At 38.3% G+C, this 15,724-nt stretch overlaps 1 protein-coding gene across 2 annotated transcripts in view; it reads right to left on the reverse strand.

The window, feature by feature from the left end:
- ccdc141.S (coiled-coil domain containing 141 S homeolog) overlaps window positions 1-15,724 on the reverse strand; it is a 77,507-nt gene that overhangs the window by 48,178 nt on the left and 13,605 nt on the right. For both annotated transcript variants that reach the window (XM_041578524.1, XM_018238897.2), the window contains exons 3-4: window positions 9,740-9,931; window positions 975-1,083 (exon numbers count right to left, since the gene is read on the reverse strand). In XM_041578524.1, the coding sequence (XP_041434458.1) occupies window positions 975-1,083; window positions 9,740-9,931 (301 nt within the window). The remainder of the gene's footprint in view (window positions 1-974; window positions 1,084-9,739; window positions 9,932-15,724) is intronic.

The raw sequence follows: 15,724 nt of genomic DNA on the forward strand, positions 1-15,724 counted from the left end.
TTCTCAAATTACTATGCTGTCATGGCCTCTGAAAAAAATTAATTCAGAAGAAGACTTAGCCAAACAATTGCTCCTTTTTCCTTTTCATTTAAAGGAGCTCTCTAATATGTGTTTTCATGTACTAAACATTCCATTCTACCTGAGCATATAAAAGGGATACTCTCATGAAAATAAACAAAAGTTGTTTTGGCCTTATATTACTCTTTAATGCTAAGCAAATACTACTGGAAAAACTGGTTGAAATTTATTGTGACAACATTTCAGCTTGTGTGAAAAAAACATATATAGCTATATATATTTATTCCATCCTGTGGCTGAAACTATAGTTATCCTTATAAAAGAGAACTAATATCAAGAAGATATTAGGGAGTGTAATAATGGATTCACCCATTATCAATTTACTGTATATATAGGACATTAAGAAAAAGTAAGTAATAGTGGCCAGACCAGGGATAACAGGGGGCTGACAAGCAGGCCCGGAGGTGGGAAGTGGGAATGGGGACAAGATGCACTTGCCTTTGGTTCAAGGCAAAAAATTATTAGGCTACCCTCCCAATCATGAATTTCCAAATTCATTCTCCAGACTAAAGCAATTGGTGACAATCTTGGGGCTTCTTGTGATTTGGGATATGGTATTTTTAGTGTCCAGGAAAAAAAATATATTTGGGGGCTGATTTATCAAATATATGTTCAATATTTTCTTCATATATGAAAATTTTCCTGACTGCCATGAAAGCTTTTATTGAAAAACACTTGTCCAAATCCTTGCTCCTTGATGTGTATCACATGTGGGGAGAAAGGATTTGGCCACATTTCTTCAAATCATTCCGGCACAGAAAATAGACTCTTAAACATCATCGCTAAAGTTCTGTAAAAAATAACAACACTTAAATACTATAAAAGACTGATATGTAATGTCATGAAGGAGCTACAGTATATATTCTGAATAGTGCAAGTTGGAGATCAATGCTTACCCTTTGTATGACTTTGATGCTGGTGAAGAAGCTCTGTAACAGAATCTACCGAGTCCTGAGCCAAGGAAATGTGAAGGAAGCCTTCTGCTTGATCTAGAGTTGCAGCAAACTAAACAAGAAGAGTACAAGGGTATAAACATAAAGCTTATGGTCCATAATATTCTCCAAACCTGATTTCAGCCAAAACTTTATTCCTCAAATCTTGTTTTATGGAAAAGAAACGTAATTTCTCTTGGGTAGAAGTAAACTACATTCAAAAATAAGAAATGGTTGGCCATACAATGACTGATACTCTTTAGTGTGAGACCAATGAGCCATTGAATGATGGGACAGAAAGTGTCAAAGCACACTATGGCCACCTTTTTATTGTTCCATTTGTTTGGATTGACAGCCTGAATGACTGGAACTGAAGTAAAGAGGAACCTTAACTTGCCAATGTGCCAACCACTGGCTGAGGTTAGGCATTGGCAGATGAAATATACAAACTTGTCTGTCACCAAATTGAAATTTATCCATAGTACAGAGATGCCCATTCACAATAATGCTCCTAGCATACATGTACTGATTGTATTTACATGTATGCCCAGTTTAGGTTGTCTTCACTGCTGTGATACATTCCAACCCAAAGACACAGATGTATGATTACTTTCAGATGAACATTTTAACATACCGAGTTTTCAACAGGACACCAAGATAACTGCATATTGTCATAGTATACTGCTACTGTACCTATATAATACCTACATAATACTAAAAGTAACACGAAACCCTTGGGTACAGTAAGATCTCAGACAAAGGAATACCAATCAATACATGTTTAGTAAATTGTCATCTACTATGGAAGCGGGGCGTAACTATAGAGGAAGCAGACCCTGGGTGCAGAGTGGTCCAGGAGTGTTGTGGGCCTTGTAAAGCCCTAATTAATCAGCAATATAAATATATCTTGGTCAACTTTCCAAAGTTTTGGGGCCAAGTAACATCTAGTTAAGCAACTGTGTGGAAGCAGGGTGTACAGCTGCATTTAAGACCAGCCACCCATGAGACCTGCAAAGGGTGTCACTGAGCATTATCTTAAGTACAGAGGATTGCAGGTAAGTTTACAGTACAGATGTAGCTATGCCCCTCTGGGGTATTGTTACGCCTCTGCACCCACAGTATCTGAATCTGATCTTTTATTAAGTAGAGAAGAGTGTTGGAGGAAGATGAATGGGGGGGTTATATTTAGTATTCAGCTATATCTAGAAGCTTAGTTGTATGTTATCACTAATGTGAGCAATTTTGTCTACTATGCTCTGAAATAAATATTCAGCCCATTCCAAGTGTCAGTGCTGTTATGCATTAAGAAAGTTTACTGTCGACTGCAGAAGTGCTGAAACTCTTTCTTTAAGCTACAGTTATTTTGGGTCATATTTAAAACACAGAATTTCTTTGCGAGTCAATCAGTTCCTACTTGTACCAGAGAGAAATAACAACAGTCAGATTTCAGAAAAAAATATGATTCTCTTTCAGCAGAAAACTGACAGAACTCAGAAGGCCAAAGCTAGTCTGGGAAGCCGTGCAGAAAATAATGTAAATGTCCTTGAGGGGCCCAGTCAAAGTGAATTGACTTGAATTTGAGAGGAAATTAAGAGAGCTTTAGAGAACTGCTAACTGAGCCTGTCTGTGGCATCAGCAAGAGAACATTGCACACAGCTGAATCACTGCACAGGCCTGAGTTAACCCATCTGAAATGTTTACAAACTCTCACAAACTAGGTACAAGGTGCTTGGTTTTAGGAGTGGGGAAGCCAATCAGAAGTGAGGCAGTGAAGTTAGTTATTTCCAATAGGCTGGGTTTATGCATTGGATATTAGGCCTGGTGTGAGCAGGCTTCAGCCTGGATTACTGGAGCAGGAGAGAAAGTCATACCAAACCATCATTTTTTTTTTATTGTTCTTGTTCAGTGTACACTATTATATATATACACACATTCTGCAAAGATTGACAGCACTCCAAGGATATTCACAAATCAGCAATAGTCTCAAGCAGGTGAAGGTTTATTAAAGATCCAACGTTTCGGTTCCTCACAGGAACCTTCATTATACAGTTATACATTCAAGCTGGGGGGCAGCTGTGGTCTGTGGGTTGGATTTCCCTGATCAATTCTGGGGCCTCAGACTTCATACATTACCAGGGGACTGTTTTTGCTAATTCCAGCACTACTTGGAGGCAGGTATATGTGCATGAATTGTAAGAATGTCAGACAGTATTAGAGCTCAATTGACCACAGCAGTGGGAGTGACAGACTTTGTATTTGGCAAAAGTGGTAACTCAAGCAAAGTCTGGTTCCAGGGCTTTATGAATCTGCACTATGTTTTTCATGGGCTCCAAGTATTACCTAGTCTCTCCCATATCAAAGTTTATTTTGGGTAGCCTCCTTGTTTACTGCAAAAGTACCAATTTCTCCTTGAAGACCAAAATTCAAATAAGAGAAAAAGTACTAGCTGGGTAAACCATAACCCATAAATTATTATTTTGTCATTCTGAATGGCAAATAGTAGCTTTACTGCCTGGTAGTTTTTCTGTACCATTTTTCTCCTCCAGCAGGGTAAACATAAATATAACATTTTAGCACATATACAAAAATGATTGAAGTATAGCTATAGCCAAAGACTAGCAACACTTCTGTAGTAAGCTAAAATCAACTATGGGTTGTACCTTGCTTTCCTCCAGTTTATGCAAGTGGCCATTACTGCTCTAGATAAAAATAAGCAGAGAATGCCTGTTGAATGGATTACAAAAGTCAGTTTTTATGACCAAACAATAATACTGGACATTTAGCTTTTAAGAGACATCAATATTTAAATTACACAGAGAAAATGTAATGGAACAAGTTAAACCAAGCCAGAAAAGAACGACACTTTAGAGAATGCACTTGTCATCTATTGGAAATATCAGTTATCATTTTTATTATAACATGGGAATTCTTGGGAAGGGTTCCTACTGATTCTCAACACTTTATTTGCAAGACATTTATTTAAGAATATAGATTATAAAATGTCTCTTTCTCAAACTTAATTCTTTACCTTTAAGGATGAAAGCCATCTCATGTAATTCCACTTATTTTTCTTAATTACTAAAAGCTTCTATAAATATATCCTGTGATAAAAGTCAAACCCTCTTATCAGCTAAAAAACATGCAAGCTTCAGTTGAGTTATCATCGATTTATATCACTGAACAGTTTATGAAGATAAAATATGATCTTGTGTTTTGGATTAATGCTGTTTTTCAATCATGAGATTGCTTGGATGAGGGATTTATGAGAAATATCCCAGTCATCCAGGACAAAGAAGCCCTGCCTAATCTGCCATATTTTGAGTACTTAAATCTCTTCTGTATAGTTTGGTGATTTCTGAGGAAGCAATAATAGGTTTGGTACAAAAATAAGTTAGATCAGGAGCACTTGTATGTATATTTTGTAAGGGAAATGATTTTGTATGCTGTTATTGCCAACTACACGCTCATTCAGCCATGAGCTTGTGGCCATGTGAACTGTTTCAGTCATGTTAATCTGAGCAAGCACCTGACAGGCTCACAGTGAGTGGACTTGCATTTAACTCATCTCAACTACTCATCAGAGTTACACATGGACATGACATGAAATACACATCTAGGGTTGACTAATTGTGTGAATAAGCAAACTTCTTTCTGGGCCATGAACCTTTTAAACAACTGACCTACTGATTATTTGCCATTAGTAGCTAGAATTTATGGAAATTTTTGGATTTGTTTTACATGACCGAATTAGTTTATTAAAGGAGAATTGTGTAAAAACACAAATCTGCCAGTGCATTACACTCCTCTAACTACAGAAAGAATGTGCATAAAAAATATGCGTTTGGGCTTTCTCCCCAAAACCTAACTAGATCTTCCCATCTGCTCCAATTCCTGCCCGCTGAATTCTCTGGCTGTGCAGGGAAGCCGGCAGCACTCAGCACACTACACTGTAGCATAGGAACCAATCAGCAGCTAGGCAGACCTGATAGGAAACTGAAGACTGTCTTTGCTTGTGTAACTACAGGGCTTTGATTGGCTGTCCTCCTCCTACTGTGCTTCTGGCAGAGACTGTTAAGACACAGCCATCCCTCATTGGGAACACAGACATGGACTGTTATACATCTACAGGGAGCTTCAATAAAGGGGCCATTTTTGAAGATAATATTCTTTTTTTAGCCCCAAGTAAAACCAGCACTGTTCATTGTTCATTATTGCCTACAAAATTAGCTTTTTTTTTTTTTTTTAAACATATCCTACTTTTCTCAACACTACTGTTCTTTGAAAATATACATTTACCAGACACAAAGTGAAAAAGTAAAATATTTTGAGGAGCTCATCCTAATTACTTACATTTGTAAATTTACAATTATATTTAGATTTGATTTTCAGTGCATTTATTTGCACATTCTAAGGGCTTTTGATTGAAGAGGAAATAGGCAAGTCAACAGATCTATCATGGGCTGATGTCAGTTACAGTGATACTCCCAGGCAAGATGTTCTGCACATACAAAAATTCCCATAGGGAGGAAGCACACCAAACATATGATTTTGCCTTTTAGGACATTTATTCAGCAGTGTTGGCACAAGCTTTCGGGGTCAACCCCTTCCTCAGGTGCAATAAAAATCAAGTGAACATCATTGCATTAAATACCTTTAACACCATGTGAGCTATCATGTGATACAATTAACTGTTTAGTGCTCGATCCCATTCCTCTTTATATAATGGTTTATAAGTATCCAAAAATTCATGAAGGAAAGAAGAATCCTTTTAGGAAAATTCATTGCCTGCAATATAACAATAAATACTATAAATAACTCATTTAAAACATACTTGTATCAAACATTATTTGCAACAATATTAAAACTTTTACAAAAAGCAATTAATACATTATCCTTCACCCAGTAACGTTACTATTGTAGCCTAATAGAGGCTTGTTACATATTATAAAAAACATCTCATGTTAAAACTTTCATTTAATCCCATAGGTGTTAGGGAATCCAATCTTTTTATCCACACTGCTTCTCGTTGCAGCAACCGTTTTCTTATATTACCTCCCCTCTCAGTAGTTACCTGTTCCAATATATTCCATCTTAATTGGGCAACCGTATGTTTATTATGGAAAAAATGTTTTGCCACCGACATTTCAGACAAATTTTTTTTCTTATTTTCCTGTTTCTCTGTATCTGGTGTAAAATTTCGAATACTACTTTTATGTTCATTTAGTCTAGTTTTTATAGATCTACTCGTCTGTCCCACATAGGTAAGTCCGCATGGGCATTTTATCATGTAAATGACTCCTGTACTGTTACAGGTAAAATGCCCATTCAATTTTATTGGATAGCCCTTGGATGGATGTGCTATAATGTCCCCTTTCAGGATACCATTACAATGTGCACATTCACCACATCTGAATGTGCCATTTTTTAAAGGTGCCAATAATCCCAAATTTTTATCTTTTTTTAAGATTTTTTTAGTCACTGTCTGTCCTATGGATTTTCCTCTTCTATACGAGAATAATGGCGGATCTTTAAACAGTTTACCCATTTCTCTATCTTTTTGTAGTATCCTCCAATGTTTCAAAATTATTCGCCTAACATATGGTGTCTGGCGACCAAAAGTTGAAACAAATGGTATCTGAGAATTTTTTTGTTTCCCCTTTCTTTCTCTTCTTATTAATAACCTTTTTCGTTCCATTACTTTAAGGTCTTGTTTTACCTCATTAAGTTGGTCCCTGTCATATCCCCTTTGTGAGAATTTTTTTATCATAGCATCAGCTTCCTGTTCAAATACATTTTCTTTAGACGTAATACGTCTCACCCGACTTAACTGGCTACGTGGAAGTCCTTTGAACACCCCCGGTGGATGACAGCTTGATGGTAACAATATTGTATTACAATCTGTAGGCTTATAATGGATTTCCGTAGACAGGGTATTATTATTTTTGAGAATAATACCCTGTCTACGGCAATCCATTTGTTTTCATGAGTAGAAAAAGTTTTAATATTGTTGCAAATAATGTTTGATACAAGTATGTTTTAAATGAGTTATTTATAGTATTTATTGTTATATTGCAGGCAATGAATTTTCCTAAAAGGATTCTTCTTTCCTTCATGAATTTTGGGATACTTATAAACCATTATATTAAGAGGAATGGGATCGAGCACTAAACAGTTAATTGTATCACATGATAGCTCACATGGTGTTAAAGGTATTTAATGCAATGATGTTCACTTGATTTTTATTGCACCTGAGGAAGGGGTTGACCCCGAAAGCTTGTGCCAACACTGCTGAATAAATGTCCTAAAAGGCAAAATCATATGTTTGGTGTGCTTCCTCCCTATGGGAATCGTTGTATGAAAACCAGGCTTGGAAATAGCTGGAGGAGTTGAATGCACCCTAAAGAAAAAAGGAAAAGTAAGTGGTGTGCCGAAGAATATGTATGCAGGTATATGCTGCACATACAAAAGCCAGCATTTGCAATTATAGGTGGATTGTTCTAGGCAGGGATATCTATCACATAAGATGTAAATACAAATTTTCTTTCAAATTTCAAATATAGCCCACCCTCCTACTCAAAAAAACATTCACGGGGTATGAATAGCTAGCCAATGACTTTTAGCTATGAGAATAGCACTGCATGGAGAAGTCAGCACTCCAGATGAAAAAAAACTCCAACTTTACTCATAATTACCATTATCATCCTCATTTGGTTATGAAGTGCCAGCAAGTTACACAGAATAATTGCAGAATTGTAGAATAATGTTGAGAGTTGAGTGTGGAAAGTAAGAAATATAAAATGGTGTTATAAGCGTCCAAAGAGGCAGATTTGCTAAAATGCTGGCGAACATTCGCCATTGTGACGTCATTCAGGCACTTCTCCGATTTACTAACAAACACATGCGTAACTTTGCTAGTGAAAGAAACAGAGGATAACGATCATTCGCACTCTTTCGCCAGGCATATTTTGGCTCTGGCAATGGACGTAACTCCGCAAATTCACTAAGATGCAGATTTTACTGAACGTTACCTCTTTCGCCAAACTTGCCTTCACCAACTCAGACCAGGCGAAGTGCAATGTCGTGCATAGGACTTCCTCAATTTTGGAAGCATTTTCTAAGAACCAAAAAAGCGCTGGCGTCTTTTCCTTTTTTCTGAGTGATAACCTGCAAAGGTCCATTAAAAACTTTTTGGGTAAACAGGTTCCCCCCTACATTTTCTAACATATGGAACATAAACTATACACTGGGCTCATGTGTAGGGCATTATAACAACTCTATTTTCTTTATGAAAGTTCCCTGGACACATGTAATGTAATGTAATGTATTTTCTGCAACATATACGTCCATGTAACTTTATCATTTCCTGCCGTATGCAAATTAGGCAACGCTAGCGCATCTTCGCTTTGATTGCCGAAGTAGCGCTAGCGAAAGTTGGTCCATGTTCGGCGCTCTGGATGCAAAGTTGCATTTTAGTGAATTAGGTTGTCCTAGTGAATTTACGCCTGGCGAAGAGTTGTGATGGCTGCAAAGCCGTTGCTGGCGAATTTTTGCCGGTTAGGTTATTTGCTGCAAAGAGTTCAATGGCCATATAACAGAACAAGCATGCTATACAGGTCATAGAACTCCATGGGGACTTTCAATGGGTATATTATGCTATAATACGACACATCACGTCATTAATCACAATCAATTATTTTTGGTGTTACCAAATCCACCACTAAAGATTCATCTGAATACCGAAGAAAACCAAATCCTAATTTCCACATTCAAATTGAAGAAAAATAAAAACAATGACTTCAATATTTAACAAAAATTGTTACATTCACTTGTCCCAAACTTGGGTTTGTTTTGACTGAACTTAGAATTTGGTCAATGCCTGGAAAAAAAGTTCTAGGATTTGGCTGAAACCCAAACCAAATCCTGGGTTGTGTGCATCCAAAAAATTAAGCTAATTAACAGATGGAACAGACATTATCAAGGCAACGGCTTATCATGTCCCACCATGCCACTCCATTTAAATAGATCATTATTATACTTTTTCTACTGAAATAAATGCTGTGATGTGATACTCCACATGCATCACTGGAGTAGTTTGATATGAAAATTAAGTTTACTCCATCAGTATACCCTGTAACAACATTTCACTTCTTTCTACCAACTCAATCATATTGGATGAATTTCATTTATCCATTGACCTATTTCTTTACTTCCTATTGCGGTCTCATTGACGGAATTGTTTACTGATAAGTCTGTAGCCTTTTCTTTCAGACTCTAATGGAGAGATTAATATAGACAAGCTCTTTAAGCAGAATTATATATTGTTTTCCACTCACCGTTAGTCAGAGAATTTAACAAAAGTGGACAGGCGTCGATTTAACAGCAATAAGCAAAACACAATTTTTAAAGTAATTGTCATGTCATGTTCAGAGTTAGGGTTCAGATGTGTTGGGCTGAACACATACTGTAAATAGTATTTCGCCAAACAGTCAATGGTAAAAGCATGCTGAACGTTGTAGTCAATTAACATCTTAATATTCAAGGCAAATAAGTGGTCGGCATAAGTAATGTCCCAATAATATTAAATCTTACCATTTATATGTCTGGCTACACACACTCAGGTTCTTAAAAATGAATTCTGACACTGCTGCACTGCTGAAATGGAAATCAGTTAGGAAATTTGTGGGTACAACAGATCAGACAAGCTTGTTTGTAGTATGTGTATCACATACCTCTAGCACCATTTGAAAGAATACTGTAGCCATTTTCAGCAGAGCTTGTCTATTCTCCAGGGCACTGATTAGTGCCTCCCAGGCATCCTTGAGGGTCACTGCCATGGCATCATACACTTGGCCTTGCTCCGGGTTTTCTTCAGCTGTCTTGTCTGCTTCACATAACATATCCCACACATTATCTTCCAGTGACTGTGGAAAAGAACTACAGTTAGTTATTGGGTAAACAAAGCAAATCTGAACATAATAGATATTACATTTTAACAGCTTACAGTGTATAAGCTTTAAGCCAACAGCTGACTGTAGCAGTGAGACAAAACATCAAACATTTTTGAACTAAAGAAAACTGTGTTTAGGCCTGAAGTGAAGATTGGTTGCAGCCTTTTATCTGCATTGTGACACTTAGCACCTTCATTTTAATAGGCCAAGAGTCTTCTCCTGGCATGCTAGCTACTTGGGTAGCAAACACTAGGGATGTAGCGAACGTCGGAAAAAATGTTCGTGAACATGTTCACGAACGTCCGGACAAAAATGCGAACGGTTCGCGAACGTTGCGAACCCCATAGACTTCAATGGGAAGGCGAATTTTAAAAGCTAGAAAAGACATTTCTGGCCAGAAAAATGATTTTAAAGTTGTTTAAAGGGTGCAACAACCTGGACAGTGGCATGCCAGAGGGGGATCAAGGGCAAATATGTTTCTAAAAAATCCATTGTTGACACAGCGCTGCGTTTTGTGCTGTAAAGGGCAGAAATCACACTACGTCACTCAGGTGGTGTTTCTGGAGACGGTATTATTATTGATATTTAGACAGAATGTGAAAAAGCTCACACAGCTAGGTGGCAGTGGTTTGAAGAACACACTGGGCAAATAATGCCTGCAAGGTCAACGTATACACTACAGCAGTGGATACGGAATATATTATTGCTGCTTGGAAAACGTCACTCAGGTGGTGTTTCTGGAGACGGTATTATTATTGATATTTAGACAGAATGTGAAAAAGCTCACACAGCTAGGTGGCAGTGGTTTGAAGAACAGATGCAGATGAGAGATCAGCAGCAGGACAGACAGCTGCCCACAGCAGCTACATACAGAGCACTGCAGTAGAAGGTAGATTACTAGCCAGCAAAGCTACCTAACCTAAAATGTCCCTCAAATCCCTGCAGAGTTCTGTCCCTACAATACAGAGCAGTATCAAGTAGATTACTAGCCAGCAAAGTTACTATCAACTGTCCCTCAAATCACTAACAGCTCTCTCCCTACACTAGCTCTTCCAAGCACACACAGGCAGAATGAAAAAACGCTGCAGGGCTTCAGTTTATATATGGAAGGGGAGTGGTCCAGGGGGTGTGGGGGTGGTCCAGGAGGGAGAGCTTCCTGATTGGCTGCCATGTATCTGCTGGTCTGGGGGAGAAATGGCAAAAAAAGCGCCAGCTAAGGTGAACCCAAATTGGCGAACGTTGCGTTACGTTCGTGAACATTCGGCGGACGCGAACGGTCAATGTTCGCGCGAACAAGTTCGTCGGCGAACAGTCCGCGACACCCCTAGCAAACACAGAGCTTGCGTATGGAAAGTGATGGCTTCTGTTAACCTCTCAACAGAGGACATAACACTGTTCTCTGAATCTCCGAAAGACTTTCCTTCCAATTCTGGAGGAGCAGAGAGTTGCAAGCCCAGTGACCAAGGTACAAAGCATTTGCAGCAGAACAGTACCTTACGTATATTAGGTCAAGTCAAGAATTATAACAATTGAGGGCTTCTGTTAGTAACTTCATACACCCAACCCACAGTATTCTAAAGCTTTGCTTTGAGTACACGTTCCCCATATGTGTCGTCTTTCTCCCAAGGCCTCCTTTATTTGATTAATTCTTGATGGGCAAACAACTAAAAACAAGTGAAATGGTTCATCTAAATCTTGTCTAAGTTTTAACCATGGTGATTTGAGACACACCAACTTTGCTCAACTAGTCAATTATACGTGGCAGATTTCTTAACGGTCAGCATGAGGGACTATTTGTCTGAAGGCACAATGGGGCCTGCCACCTTCCAATGACTTCAATGCAAACCACCTGAAAGTGCCAATGCTGGCAGGCTGCTATCAAAGGAGTTGTTGAAGTTCTCAAATAAAGAGAAATCATTGATCCTTCTTATTCACTGGTCCCTTAAAACACTCCTATACTGAAAATAAACAGATTTGCTTGCACTTTATTTACCTATATCACTTCTGAAACCATAACATTTATTATGCACTTATAATAACATCTTTTCACTCTGTACCTTAGTTACATTAGGAAAATGATAATGGTTGAAACCTTTCTTAGGCAATACAGGTATGGGACCTGTTATCCAGAATGCTCTGGACCTGGGGGTTTTCAGATAATGGATCTTTCTGTAATTTGGATCTTCATACCTTTAGTCTACTAGAAAATAATTTAAACATTAAATTAACCCAATAGGATGCTTTTGCCTCCAATAAGGATTGATTATTGGTTCAAGTTTGGATAAGTTACTATTTTATTATGGAGGAGAATAAGGGAATAAGGGAATAATTTTTAAAAATTTGGATAAAATGGAGTCTATGGGAGACAACCTTTCCATAATTCAGAGATTTTTTGGATAACGGATCCCATACCTGTAATTTGGAACATTGTTCTTCTGGAAATCTGAAAGTAAGACCAAATGATCCATTATTTTATGTACATTTAGCCTTTAGCCTGACACATTCCCTTAACAGAGCCTATCATAGCTTTGTAATTTACAACCAAAGAATTAAAAACAAGTTCAAGTGGGAGACTCTGAACTTCTCACCCATGAAGTGCGATGATAAGTGAACTAATCAATTTAATTAAAATAGCAGCCTTAAGCAATTTGCAAGCACAGTGATAACATTTTAATATATGTAATTTATATGCCCTATTACCAAACTGCCTCAATGTGCAGCCTGTAATGTGCTTGCCTGAGTTATAGCCCAATATATAGTAATGATTTGCTAAACATTGAAGGTAGCATTTCATTGTGATTTCAGACATCATATCCACTGTGCGCAGCTACACATATTGCTTTGGCAGCAAGTCAAAGCCAAGATGTCAATATATAGAGACCATGATTGGTTAGACCGGAGATCTACAAAGGTTTCTCTGTTGGTGGGGTGCTGGGAACTGCAAGTGGGGGAGATTCGCTGGGGACTTTTCGCTAGCATTACTTCTGCAGTGCGAGCATTTAAAGCGAAATTATGCTAATGTAGGGATGTGAAAATCTTAGACACCCTTACACATTACAGACAGGCACACCCCTAGTAATATGGACACCTCAGTGGGTCCTTATGGGGACCTTGTGCTTATGTCATCCCTGCAGTTCTCACAGTGGATGCTAGATGGCACTGTGGTATAATATAAAAGGGCTTTAAAAGCCATGAGGTAGAGGCCATTGCTGCTGAACCTTTCCTCTGTTAGGCCACAGAGGTTAGGGGTGGTGGAACTCAGCCTGAGTATAGTGAAGTGATAGTTATACCCTTTAATAGATCACTCTAGGAGTGATAGATAGGGTATGTAGTTGAGCAGCTCAAAGCTCCGCCGAGGAGATTAGAGGGATTAAGATCCCGGGTATTACTGACCCCATAGTAGGGCCTAAGTGTTAAGCTCAGGGAAGTAAGAGTTTCTGAGTTCCACTTAAGGTAATCCTGAAGATTGTGGAAATACCTTCCAACAAGCTGCATTGTTCTCTACATGTACTCCTCACTCTTCAGAGAGTTGTTCTATATTCATACAGTGAGTATATTGTGTTACCTTGATTGATCTCTGTTTTACTATATGTTCCATGCTCCATGGTGAACTCTGGTTTTGGTTAATAAACTCTGTTTATTGTTTAAGCAAATAAAACTACTGGCGCCCAATCTCTTGTGCATTGCACACAGTTACAGTTACACTACACCCTGCCTCCACCCCGCTGCGAGGGCTTACCCCTGAGAAAGAGAGCTCATCTGTGGTCTCAGCCCACAAAGGAAAGTAGCTAAAACTGCCCTCACATAAAGCAGTTTACTATAGCGCTACACTAGCAATCGCTTCTGCCTAGCGAAACTTCATTAGTCCTCTTACGCTTAGGTCAATTTGAATTGGGCTGTGTGACAGGGTGTTTGGGAAACGCCACTGTCTTGCAGGAAAGTGCCCGGAAAAGAGTGTTGCAGAGGGATACCCAGCACAGGTAGTGTTAATATTCCCTCTCGGCGAAGTAATTAAGTGGCAGCTGAGAGAGGAGCTACCTAGGAAAGATAAAAGGCCCAGTTACCACACCTGAGGGCTCTCCAGATACCTCCTAGAGTGGAGGGAAGTGTGGTGCTGCTGGGAGAGATAGTGCCTGGCACAAGGGGTCAAATTTACTAAAGGCCGAATTTTCTGGTACTGGAAAATTCGCACTTTAATGTCTTTCTGGCAAATTTTACTATCAACTGCCATGTCGCCCTTTAGTAAGTTTGCCACTTAGTCTCCTCAAAAGAAATCAACCGGTATATATTCATACAAAATTATAAGTTGTTCAATACAAAGTTTTCTACTGGTATCCTCATTAAACATTAAGGATGCACCAAATCCACGATTCGGTTCAGGATTCGGCCAGGATTCGGCCTTTTTCAGCAGGATTCGGATTCGGGCGAATCCTTCTGCGCGGCGGAACCGAATCCTAATATGCATATGCAAATTATGGGTGGGGAGGGAAATCGTGTGACTTTTCGTCACAAAACAAGGAAGTCAAAATGTTTTCCCCTTGCCAACCCTATTTTGCATATGCAAATTAGGGTTCGGATTCGGTTCGGTATTTGGCCGAATCTTTCTCAAAGGATTCGGGGGTTCGGCCGAATCCAAAATAGTGGATTTAGTGCATCCCTATTAAACATAAATATCATCCTCCTCCAAGCGATTGCCTTGATTACATCTTTTTTAATCTTAATTCAGACCATGTATCTGTCCCTAACCTGTCCAGCAGTCTGAACTCTGCTCATAGTACATATTAAAAACTACCATGAATAATAGTATCTTATGGACTTTCGAAAGGGACAACTTTTAAACAAGACCCCTATAATGTATGGGATTTCCCTTGTTTTACTCCAAAAAGACACAGATCTCTTGTCTTCAGAGACAGATGTTTTTAGGGGGTTGAGCAGATTGGTGTTACTTTTAAACATAAGCAATATTTGTATACATGTATGTAGCATGGTGCATGTCCTAAACACCCATAGCAGACATCTCTTCAAATTCCAATTCATATTATAAAATGATGATGATTTCTTTTATTCTCAGGTCCTGCATCTCTAAATGGTAAGTAATCCAACAGAACATTTTTCTTTTGTTTTGCAACAAAGACACTGGAAGTAATATTACAAAGCAAGCCAGCTCTGTACTATTTAGATCTATGTCTATGTTAAGATTTTTGTTTAAAACCGAAGAAAACTGAAATCATTAAAAAAAAAATCAGGTATTTCATCTTCTAACATCAAAGTAAAGATAAGTCTCAGAAGACAGAAACTCCGCATAAAAGAAGGGCAAAATAAAATGATGTGATTCCTTCACTGTCCCTTGATCAAACCTAACATATCATATTAAATGAGTTTGAAAGGATACAGATATTTTTCATTTTCATTATCATATAATATAGGTGACAATAAAACCCAAGACAGATCAAGGCAACTTGGTTTGAACGTTGGGCACTAAACAATAACTATATTCTATACCGAGTGCCTTTCACCTTATGTAAATCAAATGATAAATACCTGATTTTTTTTTGTATTAGGAAGCTTTGACTGGGCTTTTGAACTGTCCACAGATTTTACTGTAATAGAAAGAACAATGATTGATGTTTTGCTTTTATTAACAACTACAACTACAAAGCTTGATGTGAAATATGACATTTGGGATACAAAGAATACAACCAATTCTCATGGATTTTATTTCTCATTATCTTGACATCTGTGGAGTCCATGTGCCCCAAAGTCCCA

This window comes from Xenopus laevis, chromosome 9_10S (genome assembly GCF_017654675.1).
Source record: "Xenopus laevis strain J_2021 chromosome 9_10S, Xenopus_laevis_v10.1, whole genome shotgun sequence".
Lineage (NCBI taxonomy): Eukaryota > Metazoa > Chordata > Amphibia > Anura > Pipidae > Xenopus > Xenopus laevis.